General features: G+C 48.0%; 1 protein-coding gene across 2 annotated transcripts in view; it reads left to right on the top strand.

Annotated features, from left to right (window-relative positions):
- Positions 1–19,194, top strand: part of Ccm2 (CCM2 scaffold protein) — a 55,609-nt gene that overhangs the window by 32,326 nt on the left and 4,089 nt on the right. For both annotated transcript variants that reach the window (XM_041669260.1, XM_041669261.1), the window contains 5 exons: positions 8,180–8,263; positions 8,699–8,882; positions 14,197–14,333; positions 15,758–15,893; positions 19,012–19,069. In XM_041669260.1, the coding sequence (XP_041525194.1) occupies positions 8,180–8,263; positions 8,699–8,882; positions 14,197–14,333; positions 15,758–15,893; positions 19,012–19,069 (599 nt within the window). The remainder of the gene's footprint in view (positions 1–8,179; positions 8,264–8,698; positions 8,883–14,196; positions 14,334–15,757; positions 15,894–19,011; positions 19,070–19,194) is intronic.

Genomic DNA, 19,194 nt, shown 5'->3' with positions numbered 1-19,194 from the left:
TTGAGTGTGTGCTCACATATATGTGTGTGTTCATGTGAGTGTATGCGTGTGTATGGAAGTCAGACAGCGACCTCAGATGTTGGTCTCTCATTGTTTGCCTCTATACTCCAGTGAGCTTGTAGAAATTCTCCGTTCTCACCTCCTATCTTGCCATAGAATCCCTGAACTTATTACTCCCTGTTAGTTTTAGCTTCTGGAGATTGTAACTCAGGCTCATGTTTGCATGACAAATGTTTTTGCCTACTGAACCATCTTCCCAGTCCCATAGTCCAGAAAGCCCTTGAACTACTGACCGTGCTTTCGCCTCTTGAGTGCTGGAATTACTGGTCTACTCCACCATGTCCTGCCTGAAACACCCTTCGGCCCCCATTCCTTTCTCCAACATTCTGTAGAATTTACGATGAACCTTTCTGAATCTGGCTCTTAGTTGTTACCGAGTCTGCTTCTTTAATAGATCATTGGGATGTTCAAATTGTGTGTTTTCCTGTGAGCTCCTCCTCCTTTGGTAGATTGTCTCTACAAGCAGACGTATGCAGGCCTCTTTTTTTTTTTTTTTTTGATTTTTCGAGACAGGGTTTCTCCGTAGCTTTTGGTTCCTGTCCCGGAACTAGCTCTTGTAGACCAGGCTGGCCTCGAACTCCCAGAGATCCGCCTGCCTCTGCCTCCCGAGTGCTGGGATTAAAGGCGTGCACCACCATCGCCCGGCACAGGCCTCTTTTAAAGGTAAGGTGTATTTACGACCCTGATGGATCTTGCGTAGGAGCTGAAGGATGTGCAGTCTGCTGTTGCTGGGTGGTGTTGACTGTAGCTGGCAGGCACAGTCCGTTGAGTGCTGATGCTGAGTCCAGCTCTGTCCTTCTGATTTCTGGGGGGGCCAAAAGACATGTGAATGTGTGTGCACCTGTGGAAAGGCCAGAGGTCAACATCAGATGCCTTCCTTCATTGCTGCCCATGTTACTTCTCTGAAACAGTGTCTCTCACTTGTTCTGGAGCTGATCTGGCTCGCCTGACTGGCCAGCAAGCCTCAGTGATCCTCCTGTGTCTGCCTCCTCAGCCGGAGTACCAGAGTATTCTTCCACAGGGGTGCTGGGGACAGAACTCAGATCCTCAAGCTACTGAGCGCCAGCTCCCTTCTGATCTTTTGCCTGCTGCATCTGTTCATTTCTGATTGAGGTTGTTGAAGTCTCAGCCGTATGAGAGTCATCTGCTTTCCCTTATAGTTCCAGTGGTTTTTACTTTCATGTATTTTGGCACATGGTTAGAAACATGGCACAGAGCCGGGCGGTGGTGGCGCACGCCTTTAATCCCAGCACTCGGGAGGCAGAGGCAGGCGGATCTCTGTGAGTTCAGGGCTACGTAGTGAGAGCTTATCCCCTAAACAAAGCAAAAAGAATTGGCTTGTTGATCAGCTTGTCTGCCTCTTTTATCTCTAATTTCCCTCCTGTGCTGCTGGGGCTTGAGCCCGCGACCTCACGAGCACCAAGTGAGTGCTCCACCACTGAGCTCCACCCTCCAGTTCTACTTTTCTTATCCAGAGTTTTTCCTGAAAGTAGGCATTGGTTTTCTTCCGTTGAGCACTAGCTCAAGATGACTTTTCTGTTTTCTCTATCTGTGTGCATCTTCATAATCAAAGTGGTTCTCTTGTGGAGAGCAGAACTCCATCTTACTTTACTTTAAAATCCAGTCGGAGCCAGGCATGCTGGTGCTCGCCTTCATCTCAGCACTGGGGAGGCAGAGAGAGGAACGATCTCTGTGTTAGAGGCCAGCTGTTCAGGTCAGCCAGGGAACAGAGACCCTGTCTCAGAACAAACAGACAACGACAACAATGATGATAAATAAAATCCAGCCTGACAATATTTGTCATTTTTTTCTAATATGTATGCTGTGTATGGTGTGTGTGTGTGTGTGTGTGTGTGTGTGTGTGGTGTGTCAGTGGTGTGTGTCTGTAGTGTGCTTGTAGTGTGTGTCTGTGTGATGTGTGTGGTGTGGTGTGTGTGATATGTGTGAGTGGTATGTGTGTGATGTGTGTCTGTAGTGTGTGTCTGTGTGATGTGTGTATGTGGGTGTGTGTGAATACACTTATGGTCTCACAAAGGCCAGAGAAAAGAGCATCAGGTGTCTTGCTTTGTCACTTTCTACCATATTCCCTTGAAACAAGGTCTGTCACTGAACTAGGCTGGCTGGCAGTCAGCAAGTCTGACAATTTTTCTGTGGGGCATGCCCAGCTTTTTATGTTGGTTCTGGGGATTTGAACCCAGGTCCTTGTGCTTTCAAATTAAGTGTTTCTACTTGCTAAGCCATCTTCCCATCCCCAGTGTGTGTGCATGTGCTTGTGTATGTGTGTATGTGTGTGATTTTACTGGGCATTAAACCTAGGACCTCACACATACTATATCCCTAATGTCCAAAAGTAAATAGTGATATAGCTAGATTAATACTTTACTGTATTTAACCCTTTTCCTTCCCTTGTTTTTTGTTTTCTTCTCCCCACCCTTTTTCTGCTTTCTGTGGTTTTATTTGAGCATTTTGTACAGTGTTTTTCTTCTCTGACTATCTCACATATATATTTATATGTTAACTTAATTCAAATGTATTATTTTAATTTAATGCCTTGGTATAAACATATTTCTTTCCAGTTTGCCATAATGCCTGCCAGTTCCCAAATACCTAGCAGCCACTTCCCAGATAATTGACTCAGAGGCTTAATATTACTTATAAATACTTGACCAATAGCTCAGGCTTATTATTAACTAGCTCTTACAGTATAAGTTAACCCATATTCCTTATTTACACTCTACTACGTTATGGTACCTTTTCTCAGTACAGCATGCCCATCTTGCTCTCTCTGCCATCTGGCCAGCGTCTCCTAACTATGCCCTTCTCCTTTCCATCATCCTTAGTTTGGTCGCCCCACCTATACTGGCTACAGGCCAATCAGCGTTTTGTTAAACCAATTCGAGTGACAAATCTTTACAGTGTACAAGAGAATTATTTCACAGCACCTTAGAATTTGCAGAAAGCATTTACAACTAACCTCATTCCACTTTCAGACAGTGCTGTCCTGTTTCGTGTGTCACTATGGCCATTTTATTACTGAAGATAGCTTGAGTAACACTCATCAGGAAAACACCAAAAGCGATTCAGATTTTGATGTTTTTCTGGCATTGGAATCTTTGTATAATGTTTTATGGGTTGAGCGTCCCTGAAACTCCCAGCCACTTCATAGTTTGGAACTTTCTAGCTTTGTGTTGATATTCAGTGTTCAGTTTTCAGTGAGGGTGCTAGTCCTGTACTCAGTCTGCCCCATCCCAGTAACAGTTTTGTGCTGCTTGCTTCTCTTACCTGTAAGCTCCCTCGTCTAGTGCACTGTTGCTGTTATTTCCAGTCAGCTGCTGCTGGGGCCATTAAAATAAGAAAATAGAAGATTTTTTTCTTTACATATTCTTTATCTATGTAGATCACAGATTCTGGTCAAGTAATTTTCCTTTTCTCTGAAGGAGATTTGCTTATTTTATGTGTACATGTGACTGAATATATGTGTGTGTGTGTAGTGCCTGGAGAAGCCTGAAGAGGCGTTGGATTCCCTGGAAATGGAGTTGCAGATGGTAGTGAATTACCATGTGGGTGTTGGGAGCTGAACCTAGGTCCTCTGCAAGAGTAGTCAGTGCTCTTAACTGCTGAGCCCCTCTGAAGTTCTCCCCCCCCCGTTTACTTTTATTTTATGTGCATTGGTGTTTTGCCTACAGGTATATTTGTGTGAGAATGGCAGATCTTGGAGTTACAGACAGTTGTGAGCTCCATGTGGGTGCTGGGATTTGAACCCAGGACCTCTAGAAGAACAGTCAGTGCCCTTAACTGCTGAGACATTTCTCCAGCCACCTAACATTTCTTACCTGAGACTCTCATTTTTTTTTTTTTTTTTTTTTTTAAAGAGGGGTTTCACTAAGTAGCCTTGGGTGCCTACAGAGCTGCCTGCCTTCACCTTGCCTCTGAAATACTGGGATTAATGGTCTGTGCACCAGACCTGGCCTGCTTTTGTTTTTAAGACAGAGCCTCAGTCCTAGCTCAGACTGGCCTGCAATGCATAGCTGGGCTGATCTGCCCCGTGCTGCTCCTCCTGCTGCAGCCTCTTGAGTGCTGTGATTACCCCTGGCTGCCGCTCCATTTTTAGCTCTTCCTCTGCTGAAGAGTAATTGTTCTGGATTCGCAGTTACACGCTGGCAGCTTTTCCTCTGGAATCTTTAAATTCTGTACTCTTGTCTTGTATTCTGAAAAGAAGCTCAGTGTCATTTTTAACTTCGGCCTTTTTTTATAGAGTGTTTTTTCTTTGTGGCTTCCTACACAGTCTAACCTTTGTTTTTCTCTTCCTGGAAACTGAGTATATGTTTATGTGTAGACTTTTTGCTTTCTGTCCTACAATCTTTTTGGCTCTGGGTTGGTATGTTCTCCTTAAATGGAGAAAGTTTTAGGCATTGGTACTTTAAATATTTCTTTTACTTTTCTCTGAAAAGTTTCCCTTTAATTTATGTGTGTCCATGTGAGGATATGAGCATGCAGGCCCCTGAGGTGGGTGATGGAAACTGAGCCAGTGCTCTAGCCACTGGGCCATCTCTTCACCCGGCCCCTCCCAGCGTTCTTGTCTCTCACAGTACACCTGTAGTTGTCCTGCAGTTCTTTCTTCTCTCGTTCTCCCTTCCCACTCTCTCAAATAGTCTGGCCTCAGAGTCACCCTGTAGCTGAGGGTGCCCTCAAATTCCAGATTCTCCTGCTTGTACCCCTAGAGTTCCGAGTTACAGGTGTGTCCCCATTTCTCTGGCTCCCCTTGTTTTCAATTTGAGAATTCCCTTTTGATATATTCTCAAGTCCACGCCCATTGATTCCTTTCTTGACCTTCTTAGACTGTCATCTTCCTGCTTCCACTGCCTGTCTTCTCCTGTGTTGTACCATTTTCCATTTCATCTTTTACCATGCTAACGATGGTTGTTTGAAATTCCCAGTCTGACAATTACTGTGTCTCTGCCTTGTCTGAAATGCTACCATTCGTGGTCACTCCCAACTGTGGTCCTGCCTTTTTGTATGCCTTGTAAATCATTGAACTCTAGGCATGATGCTCTAGGTGTAAGGAATTTAGGTATGGGGCAGAGGGATTATGTGTGAGGGTTTATGGTAGTCTGCTATGATGGTAAGTAAGCTATCCTGATGGTTGTAAGTGTATGCGCCAGCAGCTAAAATTTCCTTTGGTGTAGTTCTTGCTAGTTGGAAGGAGCCTTTGCCGGTGGATGAGAGCTGTGTTGATAGTCCTGTGTAGGCCCCTGGGCTGTGAACTCAGTGTGCTTCTTGATTTTCTTTTGTTGTCAGTAGGATGAACCAGAGGCTAGAGGGAGAAGGAGTTACACATTTGCTCTCTTGTAGGTAGGTGGTTAGGCCTGGGAAAAATGTTTTCGTTGAGGAAAATGCCTGTATTAGGAATGACAGAATGCTCTGTTCATACTTTCAGATTTTTCTCATTTCTTTTTATTTTGTTTTTTGGTTTTTCAAGACAAAGTTTTTCTGTGTAGCCTTGGCTGACCTGGAACTCACTCTGTAGACCAGGTTGGTCTTGAACTCACAGAGATCCACCTACATCTGCCTCCCAAGTGCTGGGACTAAAGGTATATGTCACCAGTGCCCAGCCCCTGGTGGTTTTCTTGTTGTGATGAAGAGAACGCCTTTCCCGGGCTTTTTATGTGCTGGACCAGAAACTGTAAGTTCACTTTTACTCCCCTTTAAATAAAGAATCTTAAATATATGTATTAGTAAATGAGAAATGTTTAGTCCAGGAATTCTCTTCTATGGAGGAATGTATTGGTAGACTCTCAGTTCATAAGAACTGGACATGGAGGGTTACCTGGGTTGTAGAAATTTGCCATGACTCAAACTGCTGCTGGGTGCTACAGACACGCATTGTGACCAGGCACCTCCAGGCTCTGCTGCCATGCCTCTTCTGTGCCGTAATGGAGAGAATCCTCCAACTTCTGGGCACCTGAACAAGGAGCTCCAGAGATGAGAACTTACCCTGCAGGAGTCACCTAGATAAGCTCCAGTTAGTTCAGATGTGGACTCTGAACTCTGGGAGTCAGTTCTGCCCCTTGGGTGCTTATGAAGCCAGTGAGGCAGCCCCCCAGTGAGGCAGCCCCCCAGTGAGGCAACTCTGGGATAGAAGCCCTTGCTTTGCCAGACTGATGGTCTGAGATTGATCCCTAGAACCAGCAGTGGAAGGAGTGAGAACTATCTCCCAAAAGTTGTGATCAGCACACAGGTACCATGGTGTGTATGCAGACATCCTACATACACCTATGCACACGCACTGAACACACAAACAGTAATTATAGAATAAAATGTAAAAGATATGGCTATGGGACCTGGAGTCACTTCCCGGCACCCACGTGGTGGCTCACACCATCCACATCTCCAGTTCTAGGGATCCAGTGCTTCTTATGGCCTTCGCGGACACCAGGCAAGTACAGGATCCACATACGTATATGCAGGCAAACACTCATAAATAGAACTTTTAAAATGCATATGTATGTTTTTTATGAGAAAAAAAAAAAAGCCCAGACTGAAGATTACAGCTCCAGACAGACCTGCCGCCAGGAGGATGACAGAGCAAAAGGAATGGGACTTGTTCTACGATTCCACTTCCGTCCACAGGTGCTGCGCGTGCCTGTAATCGCAAGACTGGAAGCTGAAGCAGGAGGGTTGCCCAGGGGCTGGGGATGTGGCTCAGTAGATAGAGCTCGTGGCCTACCATTTGCAAAGCCCTGTGTTCAGTCCCCAGCACTGCGAAAACCAGGGGTGGTGGCCTCTGATGCCAGCACTCAAGAGATAAAGACAAAAGAATCAGAAGTTTAAGGTCATACTTAGCAACATAGGGGAATTTGAGGCCTACAGGATTATACGAGACCCTTCTCAAAACAAAAAACAAAACAAAAAGGAGGGAGTTTAGGCCAGCCTGGATTGTGTAGTGAGTCCCAGGCCAACCAACCAGAACACAGTGAGATCCTATCAAGAAAGAGTTGAAGAGGGGGTGGAGGAGATGGCTCAGTAGTTAAGAACACTTGTTGCTTTTCCAGATGACCCGGGTTTGATTGGTTCACAATCGTCTATCACTCCAGTCCCACGGAATTCAGTGCTCTCTTTTGGTCTTCATGGGTTCTAGGCTTGTGTGTATGAATGGAAGGGAGAGGGGGAGAACCTGAGGGGCTGGAGACGTGGCTCTTGCTAAGAGCAGTGACTGCTCTCTTGGAGGATCTTAGTTCCTTTCCCAGCACCCACAGGGTGGCTCACAACTGTTTTAATTGTGGTTTCAGGGGATCCAATGCCTTCTGACTTCATGGGCACCAGACACACAAGTGGTGCACAGACGCATATGCAGGCAAAGCATCCATACATGTAAAACAAGATCCTGCTTCTGCTACAGTGTCGTTCGTTCATTTCTAAGGGCCGAGGCTTTGTGAACTAATTACCTCCCACAGCCCCTCCTTTCCACACTGTTGTTTAGGGGTTAAGTCTTGGGAGGGTGCATTCAAGCCACGGCTTCACCTTTCTCTTTGTGCATGTTCGTCAGCTGGGCTGTCTTTTCTCTTTTTTTTTTTTTTAAATTTTTAGTGGGGCTATGCATAGTGCCCCAACAGTGACCAGGAAGCACCTGCTTCTATCATCCTGTTCTATCAAAACTAGTCTTGAGGCAGCTATGAAAGATTTTTGATGACAGTTGTGAACACAAAGCAGTGGGAAATGTGGGATGATTCCTACAACTGCTGAGACGTCAGTAAGAATATAGGACTCAGGACTCTCCGGAGACATGGCTGCTCTCCCAGAGGACCCAGGTTCAATTCCCAGTACCTAGGTGGCAGCACACAGCTATCTGTACTCTGGTTCCAGGGGATCCAATACCTTTACACAGACATACATGCAGGCAAAACACCAATCCACATACAAGAAATAAATGATCTAGTTCTAGGACAGCAAGGGTTACACAGAAAAACCCTGTCTCGAAAAACCAAAGAAACAAAAACACTTTTCCATGCGCATGGATGATGTGTGGGCCTGCAGCCTGGGGACAGGCGCTGGTCTGCACTCTGATCGCAGCGGTTTTCTGGCTCTGTGTCTCACAGACCTCTTTCTCCCTCTCTTGCAGTATCTAGGTCAGTTAACATCCATACCTGGCTACCTGAACCCCTCCAGTAGGACTGAGATTCTGCATTTCATAGACAAGGCAAAGGTAACGGCCCCTCCCGCATGTGCTCTGCTCTTTAGCCAGCATCAGCCCCTGGTCCCCTGAGTCTTGACCTCAGCCTGAGGGGTGACCCAGCTCTATCAGTTTCTGGGTGTTCTTGACTCGACGACAGAGATTGTTTCTTAGTCGAGCCTTTAATCTCTAGACCTGGTTTTGGGCTGCTTCCCAAGCTCACAGTTTAAAGCTGTTCTAGATTAATGCATACTGTAAGTCTGAATCTAAAAGGCAGTTCCAGGAGAATCTCCCACGTGATTGGAACATGTCGACATCCTTGGAGTTTCACTGTACCAAGGGGAGCAGCATTTACCTCCCCTTTGCTAGAACCAGTCATGTGTGGACATCAGCCAGCACAGCGCTCCCTGAGGAGAGGAGAGCCTGATACAGTGGCCCAGCGTTTCTGATGCCTGTGGTTCTTTACAGCGGGCCCACCAGCTTCCTGGACACCTGACCCAGGAGCACGATGCTGTGCTCAGTCTGTCTGCCTACAATGTCAAGCTGGCCTGGAGGGACGGGGAGGACATTATCCTCAGGGTGCCCATCCACGACATCGCTGCTGTCTCCTATGTCCGAGATGATGCTGCGCACCTGGTGGTCCTGAAGACGGGTATGGATTTGGGGAGGTGGTCTGGAGGTCATGAAACCTGGGGAGGAGCCCTGGCTTTCATGACATAGCTTCTGCAACTCCAGACTGAGTGCTGCCCCTGTTGTGGCTATAGATCGGCTTTCCTGCCGTGAGCTTCTGTGGCCTCAGGGTCCTTGTCATTTTCAGGGACTTTGGAGACTTGAGGAGTGCAGTATTTGGGGGTCAGTGTTCAAATAAGGTCTTTCTTGGGCCAGGTGTGGTCAAAGGCATATGAAACTCTGAGTTTGAGGGCAGCCTGGTCTATAAAATGAGTTCCGGGGCAGCCAGGACTACATAGTGAGACCTTGTCTTTCTCCTGTTGAGTCCTCAGTCCCTGCACTCATAATTGATGTTGTCTCCACTGCTCAGGGACAGTGGAGCCCCAGAGGGAAGGGTGGTGACCGAAAGCTATAGCAGGGACTCGAGCCTGCCCAAATTTATTTTGTTCTGATTTTGAGACAGAGTCTCTTTCCATAGCCCTGGCCGTCTTAGAACTCACAAGAGATCTGCCTGCCTTGGCCTTCTGAATACTGGAATTAAAGGTGTACACTACCACATCCAGCCTCCAGCCCACATTTTGTGCCCCAGTGCTCCCAAAGCTGGGACAACAAAGTCAGTTCTCCCAAGGCTATGGCGCTGCCCTCGTGTTCAGAGACAGCAAGGTATTCTTTTCCATTTGCTGTGCTCCTCTTCCCATGCACACAGCACCCGCCTTCCTGGACGCTAGTGTACAAGCTCCTCCCAGATTCTGGGCCTCCATTCTAACACGGAACCCAGTGAGCAATGAGGGGAGAAGCTCCCTTAGCTGTGTTGCCCCAGGCACACTGGCCTAGGCTTGCTAGGGCACTGTGAGTGGTTGGGATGCTCCTGAGTGTGCTGGTAACAATACACAAGGGGTGAGAACTGGTCCAGCCTGTTGCGTGCTGTAGGAGGAGCGTGCCTGTCTTAGGATGCTAATCCTGGTGCAGTGGCCAACTCCAGGCAGCTGAGAGGGCTGTGAGGAGGTTCTATCTGCTCTGCCCTGTCTGTGTAGATAGCTCATTCCTTGCCCAATACACTTCCACAGCACATTTTCCTTCATACATCTCACACCTCCCACACCACATATACTACACGCATACAGCTGGTGTCACACAGTCACACACCCAAACATGCCCTTGTCTGCCCAGCCCAGTCACACCCCCACACACATTTAACCACACTGTTAGTCACACAGACACTAGTACTAGTGCTGTTACCAAGGACTTCTGAACGCGGTCCCCTTGAGATATTTAGCTCTCAAAGCATGAAGGTTTATTTTTGTTAAGATCTCATAAATTGTCTCCTCTGACCTGGAATTCACTCTGAGGTCCGGGTAGCCACAAACTCAGTAGCAGTCATACCCAGCTTTCTGAGTAACGGGATTATACAAACGAGCCACCATTCCCAGCTACAAAGGAAAAGCTTTCTTTGGCTCATGGCCTCTGAGGTTCAAGTATACCCATTGCTGCTAGGCTCATGCTGCACCTGCCAGATGACAACAGTAGGGATTACGTGGCAGAACCAAGCGGCTTGGCTCATGGCCAGAAAGCCCCAAAAGAGGAAGAAGAGGCTTGGGCCCCATGGTTTCCTTTTAGGGCATGCCCTGTGATCACAGGACCTCCTGAAAACTTCCCCACTCCCCAGTCGCGCCATCCTGGGGCCAAATCTTTACCACACATTTAGCATCCAAATCATAAGATTTCTTCTTAGAGTTGAGGGAGCATTGTCTGTTTCATGCTAGACGGTGTGAAATTGTCACTGACCATTTTCATCTTAAAAATGTCAGTTTAGCATGACTCAAACTAAAAAGCATCTGACATGAATTATAATATCATTTAATATCTATAATAAACCTAAGAGGATTCCATGAATCTCATGTTACATGTGGGTGATGGTCTTGAACTAGTTCCTTCTGGCCTTAGGCCCCAGACACTCTGTCTAGCATCACCAAAGTGATCCTCTGGCTCTTAGCCCTCAGAGACAAGAAGGGAGGAGGCTGGTTCCTGACCAGGTTCCTGTGTTGTTTTAGGCTGGGATAGAGAAGTGGTCCCTGTGTTTCTTGTGCTGCAGGAATGTTTCTCTGCTTGAATTGTTAGAATAAATTGTTAAGGAAGAGAAAATAGAGAATTCCCTCCACATAGGGAACTTTCTGAAAACATGAGAAGAGGTACTGAGATCCTGTTCCTCTCACCAGCAGAGAATGTCCCAGCAACTGGTCTCATTTTGGCAGGAGCGTGTGTGGCCCCTCAGATTCAGGCTTCTGAGCACACTTGTGGTTTCCCCACACAGAGCCAGGAGATGGCATCCCCTTGGCACCTCCTTGCACGTGTCACCTCCGTGTGCCTCTTCGGTCCCGAGGGTGCTAGTGTTTGGGGCGGTCTAGTGTGGAAAGTGGGTGAAGCAGAGAGTCTGTGTATCTGCCAGAGTTTTGAATGATGCAGGAGGGACAGGTGGCAGATCTGAAGCTGGTGGCACAGAGCAGCCTGTGTGGCTTTGTCTCGGCCTGCTGCCCAGACGGTAGAAGTGGCATCCTCACAGACAGCACCTGCTTGGTACCCACACTTCACAGCTGCCCACAGAGGGCCAGGAAGCCAGTTTACAGTGTCACAGAAATAGAAACAAGTCAGACTAGTTTTGATAATACTATCTTAGTCTGTCCTATGTGGGGGGTTGTGTATCCAGGCACACATATAGTCTGTCTCTCTGTGGGGTTGTGTTTGCATGCACACATATAGTCTGTTCTGTGTTTGAGGTTGTGTATACATGCACACACACACATATAATATGTCTGTCTCTGTGTTTGGGGTTGTTTACATGCGCACGCGCGCGCGCACACACACACACACACACATATATAATATGTCTGTCTCTGTGTGTGGGGTTGTATATACACACACATATCCCAGCTGAGATACATCCCCTTCATAGTCTGTCTCTGTTGGGGGGGTTGTATATACACACACACACACATACATCCCAGCCCTTCATAGTCTGTCTCTGTGTGGGGGGTTGTGTACACACACATATATACCAGCTGAGCTACATCCACTCGCCTTCTCTATATTTTTATAGGTTTTTTTTTTTTTTGTTTTTTGCTTTTTCGAGACAGGGTTTCTCTGTGGTTTTGGAGCCTGTCCTGGAACTAGCTCTTGTAGACAAGGCTGGTCTCGAACTCACTGAGATCCGCTTGCCTCTGCCTCCCAAGTGCTGGGATTAAAGGCGTACGCCACCACCGCCCAGCTATTTTTATAGCTTTATATTCAGTTAATAATTTATTTAATTTTTTGAGACAATGTTTTATCTTGGCTATGTTTTTTTTTTTTTTTTTTTTTTTTTTTTTTTTTTTTTTTGGTTTTTTGAGACAGGGTTTCTCTGTGGTTTTGGAGCCTGTCCTGGAACTAGCTCTTGTAGACCAGGTTGGTCTCGAACTCACAGAGATCCGCCAGCCTCTGCCTCCCAAGTGCTGGGATTAAAGGCGTGCGCCACCACTGCCCGGCGCTATGTTTTTTTTTTTGTTGTTGTTGTTTTGAGACAGGGTTTCTCTGTAGCTTTGGAGCCTGTCCTGGAACTAGCTCTTGTAGACCAGGCTGGCCTTGAACTCACAGAGATCCGCCTGCCTCTGCCTCCCTGAGTGTTGGGATTAAAGGCGTGTGTCACCACCGCCCTGCCACGGCTAGGCTTTGTTTTTTTTGTTTTGTTTTGTTTGGTTTTGAGACAGGGTTTCTCTGTGTAACTCTAGCTGTCCTGGAACTCACTGTGTAGACCAGGGCGGCCTTGAATTTACATAGATGCGCCTGTCTCTACCTCACAAGTGCTGGGATTAAAGGTGTGAAAGGTGTGCACCATCACCGCCCAGTGGTAGATTTTAAACACACTGTCTAGCCCAGGCAGGCCTTGAACTCACAGTGGTCCTTCTGCTTCTCATGTGCTGTGATATATATGTGCTGACATAGTATATTTTATAGTGTATAAATAGCATGTTTATTTTGTTTCCTGGATCTAATGTGTTGCTATGAGAGCATGTGAACAATGTGAAAATGACTGAGCTGTTACTATTTAGTTAGAAATAAATCAAGCCCTGGGTGTGGTTTACCCATGCACAGCTCAGGATAGCCTTGTCATGGTCCTTACATTCAGTAGCTCTGTGGTCTGTGGCTGTGTAAGGACATGTTGTCCCAAGATCTCACTGGTAGTTCCTAGCCATTGTCTGCACTCTCACGGTGTCTGCCTGTGTTTCCCCAGCGGTGCCTTCTGAGCACCCCTGGAGAGAGTGACAGCGAGGCCACCTCTAAGCTTAGCTTACAGTTCTCACCCTTCCCAGGCTGGTCTCCCTGTGTGCTGCTCTCAGGCTGGGCCCACTCCCTGGACAACTCTGGAACCCCAGTGCACTTTCTGATGTGTACAGTGAGGGTGTGGCCTTGGCCTCTGGCCATACCCCAGATGGACCATTCACGTGCTTTCAAGTCCCCTGCCTTAGGTTATCCATCTTGAGGAAGAGGGTGTCTTAGGCCAGGAACTCGCGGGAGGTCTGGATTATTTGTGGTCTGTTGTCTGTTAATGTGAGTTGTGTGAGTTCCTGTCTTTATGTAAATCTAAGCAGTTGGATACCAGCTGGCATGCTTTGACACACAGTGGAGTCTGAAGATGGTGCTTTGGTGCCCGGAGCTCTCACAGGCTAGGTTTTTTTTTTTTTTTAAAACCTGGTGAACTGGATTTTATTTGTTGACTTATATTTAATTAAATATTTTAATTTTATGCATATATGTATACATACAATGTATATACACACACATATATGTATGCACACAGTGTATATACACACACATATATGTATACACACAATGCATATATACACACACATACACATATATATGTATACACACATATACATTGATGCTGTGGAGGTGCGCACATGTGCCGTGGTGAATGTGTGTGCCGTGGCATGCATGTGGAGGTCAGAGGACATCTTACGGGGGGTTGGTTTCTCCTTCTACCATTGTGTGGGTTCCTGAGCATGGAGCTCAGGTTGTCAGGCTTGCATGGCGAGTGCTTCCCACTGAGACATCTCTCAGGCCCCGGGAGTGAGGGGTCTGCTGGTTCCCCACTGAGACATCTCTCAGGCCCCAGGAGTAAGGGGCCTGCTGGTTCCCCACTGAGGCATCTCTCAAGCCCCAGGAGTGAGGGGCCTGCTGGTGCCCCAATGAGACATCCCACAGGCCCTGTCCTCAAGCCTGCCCCCCCATGCACCTCACTAACCGGATGTGTTTACTTCTAGCTCAGGACCCAGGCATCTCTCCCAGCCAGAGTCTGTGTGCAGAAAGCTCTAGAGGCCTCAGCGCAGGTTCCTTGTCAGAAAGCGCCGTGGGGCCGGTAGAGGCATGTTGCCTGGTCATCATGGCCACGGAGAGCAAGGTGAGACCTCCTTGTTGTGGACCAGAGCCATCCCCAGCCTCTTCCTGACTTTAGTCCAAGCCTTGCCCATGACCCAGCTCACAGCCTGATCCTGTCTCTAGCCCAGCCCTTCCCAAGATCAGATGCCACCCACAAGTCTGCATGACCCCTCTACACTCCTGGCCCTGGCCAGCCCTTCCAGCTCTGTCCAGTACTACTTCAGGCATTGTCCCTTCCCACTGTTTCTTTATGACCTAGTCAACGTCCCCAACTATAGCCACAGCAGTCCCTGGCTGGTCCCAAGGGTGCCTCTTGTGTCTAGACCCGCCTCACCCTCCTCCGCCAGCTGTGCTCCTGTGCTGTCCCTTGCCACTCTCCACACCATCCCTGAGATGTGGCCAACAGAGCCTTTGCTCACCCGTCTCCTCCTCAGGATGCTTCTCTCTTCCTGACACTGATGGACAGTGATGGCTACAGGCGTGGTGACCTGCCTCCACACCAGCCTGGTGCTGTGGACAGAGTTAGCATTTCCTCAGCACACGGCAGCCGCGGAGGCACACAGGGGGGCTGTGAAGCCCCAGGAATCACTTGGCACCTTCCTCTTAATTTCTGTCTCTTTCTTTCAATGACTAATGGTGACTGCCTTCCTAAATATCCTCTAGTTCACCTTATTTAGCCTAGGTGCTAGTGACGCTTTCAATCTAATACTTTCTTTGTGGGCTGGAGAGATGGCTCAGCAGTTGAGAGCATTGGCTGCTCTTCCGGAGGGCCTGAGCTCAATTCCAGCACCCACATGGCAGCTCACAACTGTGTAACTCCACTTCAGAGGATCTGGCACCCTCACGTAGACATACATGCTGGCAAAACACCAATGCATGTACAATAAAAAAGTTTTTAAAATATAATTTCTTTGTATGGGCAGCTAACTCATGCACTGTAGAGTATTGAACAACATTCCTGGTTTTTCCTTGTAATGATAAAAAATGTCCCCAGATTCTGTCACATCTAGGGTTCTGGACAAAATCAGCCCACTAGAGAAGCCCTGTTTTAAACAGCACACTGTTACCCAGTGACTCCACTGCTTCTGGAAAGGCCTCTAAGGTCGGAAGTGAGACCAGTGATGTCTTTTCTCTCTTACTTGGGAATAGGAATTTTGAACATGTTGATGGCCATGAAGAGAAGGCAAAACTGATGCCAACACTGTGTCTAGCATGGTCTCTAGACGCCTGTGAGGCCACATCTAGTCCACAATCTGTTTTCAAACATTGGTTCTGTTGTTTTGTTTTGTTTTGTTTTTTGTTTTGTTTTTTTGATACCTCTCAGGGCTGTGAAAAGCACCAGGTCCATGGGAAGGGGCCTCATGGGAACCCTAGAGACTGTGGGAAGGTGCTGCCTGCAGCCTTTTGCCACTGAGGACAGCTGTCGCTCTTCACTCCTCGCTGTAGGTTGCCGCGGAAGAGCTGTGCTCCCTGCTCAGCCAGGTCTTCCAGATTGTTTACACGGAGTCTACCATCGACTTTCTGGACCGAGCAATATTTGATGGGGCCTCCACACCCACCCACCACCAGTCACTGCACAGCGGTATGTTGAGTGAAAGTGGGGGTGTGGGCGCTTCATCTGGAGGTACAGGCTCCCAGTAGGGGATGCTGTGGAACTGGGGAAGCTGAGCATGTTCCGAGGAGCCTCCCTCTTGATATACCTGAACTGCTCTCAGTGTGTAGTCCCTTGCAAGACCACAACCAGACAGCCTGAGGTTGCTCTGACTTTGTGAGAGACTGAGACCAGGAAGTTAGGGAGGGGTAGGAAGGCACCCAGGAGGGTCTGCACTTCTGCATCATCCATGAACGCTGGCTGTGGTGTTGTGTGGACCTCTTCTTAGTCCGTAGATACTTTCTAGTTGGGTGGTGACATATACCTGTAGTCCAGGACCCCAGGAGATGAAGACAAGATTGCTACAAGTTTGAGACCAGACCGTTTCAAAATAGCACACTTTGAATATAAGTTAGTTTTTACATTGCTGTAACCAAATACTGAACAAGATGCAGTTTGAGGGCAGAATGGTTCATTGTCTTTCCCTCCTGGTGGGGAAAGCATAATAGCTGGAGGGAAGGGCATGGTGGCAGGGGTAAAAGTCTGGAGGCTGCTTGCATCCACGGTCGGGAAGCAGAGAGAAAGAAGAGGAAGCGGGACCAGGCTAAAACATCAAAGCCTAGTGATCTACTTTCCTCAGCAAGGCTCTGCCTCTTAAAGGCTCTGCAGCCTTCTCAAACAGTGCTGCTAACTAGGGGTCAAGCATCCAAACACATGGCAAGTGTTGAAACATCCTACGGAAACATTTCACATGCAAACCAGTTTTGTGCCCCTGGCGCCTCCTAGTATGCTCATGTCAGTCAGGTGCTGCAAAATGAGTTCATTCCAAGCCCTGAGGTCCCTGCAGTCCTTGACAGTCAAGAACTGTTCAGAAGTCCAGTCTCCCCAGATACAAGGCAGTTCCCCAAAACCCCCAAAACCAGGCTACATAATTTGAATATACCTTCAAGGCACAGTGTTATAGGGTGAAACTTTTTTTTTTTTTTTTTTGTTTTTTCGAGACAAGGTTTCTCTGTAGCTTTGGAGCCTGTCCTGGAACTAGCTCTATAGACCAGGCTGGCCTCAAACTCACAGAGATCCACCTGCCTCTGCCTCCTGAGTGCTGGGATTAAAGGTATGTGTTACCACTGCCCGGCTGAGGGTGAACATTTTTATTTCAGAAGGAAGGATGAGGCAGAGCAAGGAAAGACATGATAATTGTAGGACCAAAACCAAGTGGAAGTACCAGATCCCGCAGCCCTGTGTCTCGGGCTCATGTGGGTGCCCCAGCTCCTCTGCCTGCAGCACAGCCTCTTTCCTGGACTGGTGACATCAGTGATGTAGCTGTCTTTGCAGACATACTTTTTAGGAGCAGTTCTGGCTTGCTTGCTGGGTCCTACCTGCCCTGACGGATCCCAGTGAGTAATGTCTTACACAGTATAAGCTCGCCCTGTCAGAAGGCTCCCCCTGTCAGAAAGTGTGTCCTGTCAGAAAGTGTGTCCTGTCAGAAAGTGTGTCCTGTCAGAAAGCGTGTCTTGTCAGGAAGCTCCCCTGTCAGAAAGTGTGTCCTGTCAGAAAGCTCCCCTGTCAGAAAGTGTGTCCTGTCAGAAAGTGTGTCCTGTCAGAAAGCTCCCCTGTCAGAAACTGTGTCCTGTCAGAAAGTGTGTCTCGTCAGGAAGCTCCCCTGTCAGAAAGTGTGTCCTGTCAGAAACCGTATCTTGTCAGGAAGCTCCCCTGTCAGAAAGCGTGTCCTGTCAGAAAGTGTGTCTTGTCAGGAAGCTCCCCTGTCAGAAAGTGTGTCCTGTCAGAAAGCTCCCCTGACAGAAAGCTTCCCGTCGGAAAGCTCCCCTGTCGGAAAGCATGTCCTGTCAGAAAGCGTGTCCTGTCAGAAAGCATGTCCTGTCAGAAAGCGTGTCCTGTCAGAAAGCGTGCCCTATCAGAGCTCTCTCAGTGTTCAACACAAGCCTTGTGACGCTGAAGCCTTTCTAGATGCTCCAGAGGTTCTATTTTCCCGATCTTTCCAGCTTTTAGAACAGTGGTTCTCAACTTCCTAATGTTGTGACCCTTTAATAGAGTTCTTTATGTTGTAATGACCCCCACCATAAAATTATTTTTTTGCTACTTCATAACTGTAATTTTGCTATTGTTATGAATTGTAATTTATATATCTGATATGCAAAGTGTATAGGGTCACGACCCACAGGCTGAGAACCACTGTTGTAGAGGTTTCTTAGACCATGGTGAGATCATGTGGTGGGAGGGCAGGACGTGACACAGGTCTAGGGGGCATAGTCCTGAACATAGCCCCGGTGACCCACCTGCATAGCTGGGCCCCATACCTTCAGGTTTCTAGAACTTAGAGCTTCAGCTAGGACAAGGCCTTTAGTGCACTGCGTCCACCCCACAGCACGGGTCATCTTCCTGTTCCAGGGTCTGCTAATTAGTGACCTGCATTATTTTGCCTTGCACTGTTGCAGTCCTGGTCCCAGGAGAGAAAGTGACATCTTCAGATGCCATTGCATATGCCTGGCCCCTCTTGCATCACCAGCCTCCTGCTCCCTGTTAGTCTTTCTCAAGACTCTGCCTCTCTGAGCGCCTCCGTCACTGCCTGTCCTGGTGGTGGAGTGACTTTCCTTGGGCTTGGAGAAGCAGAGTGCAGTCTTAACTACACAGCCTCATCCTCTGCTATACTGGGGACCGGGATTCTGAGGCCTCAGCTATGTCCAGGCTGAGGTTCAACTGTCTAACATTGTGGCCTCTGCTGCGTCCCCTGAGACAAATGACGTTATCCCTCTGGTTTAGTTGAGCACATGGTTGACATCTCCAAAAGCAACTGTTACTTCCTTGGCCATCTGTGAGTCCTGTGTGGACTCTATCCCAGCCTATGACAGGATGCGTGTTTGACCAAAATCCTCAGGAGGGATGTGGGTTCAAGTCTAGGAACCTTGCCTTGGACACTCAGCGCTTGCCAGGATAGGAAGTTCCCAAAGCTGGGGCAGCTACTGTTGCCTATAGGTGTGGCATTGGGGTTACCTGCAGCAAGTGCTCGCATTAGGACCAGCTGGGTACTTGGGACTGAAGCATCTACCCAGTACTCAAAAGTCCCCTGTGTCTTGTATCTTTTGCACAGATGACTCTTCCACGAAAGTGGACATGAAGGACACTTACGATGCTGAAGCCAGCACCTTGTGAGTACATGTCCTGAGCTCTGGGTTTGGCTCATCCAATTCATGGTCTTCTGTGTCCAGTCTCTGTCTCGGCAGCCCCACAAGTTCTCTTCAGCCCCTCTGAGTCCAGTGCCCCAGATGTCCAC

Source organism: Microtus oregoni, unplaced genomic scaffold (assembly GCF_018167655.1).
Source record: "Microtus oregoni isolate MIOR12 unplaced genomic scaffold, Mior012 000019F_ref0000042, whole genome shotgun sequence".
Classification (NCBI taxonomy): Eukaryota; Metazoa; Chordata; class Mammalia; order Rodentia; family Cricetidae; genus Microtus; species Microtus oregoni.
The sequence above is the reverse complement of the archived record's forward strand: the minus strand, read 5'-3'. Positions and strand labels throughout refer to the sequence as shown.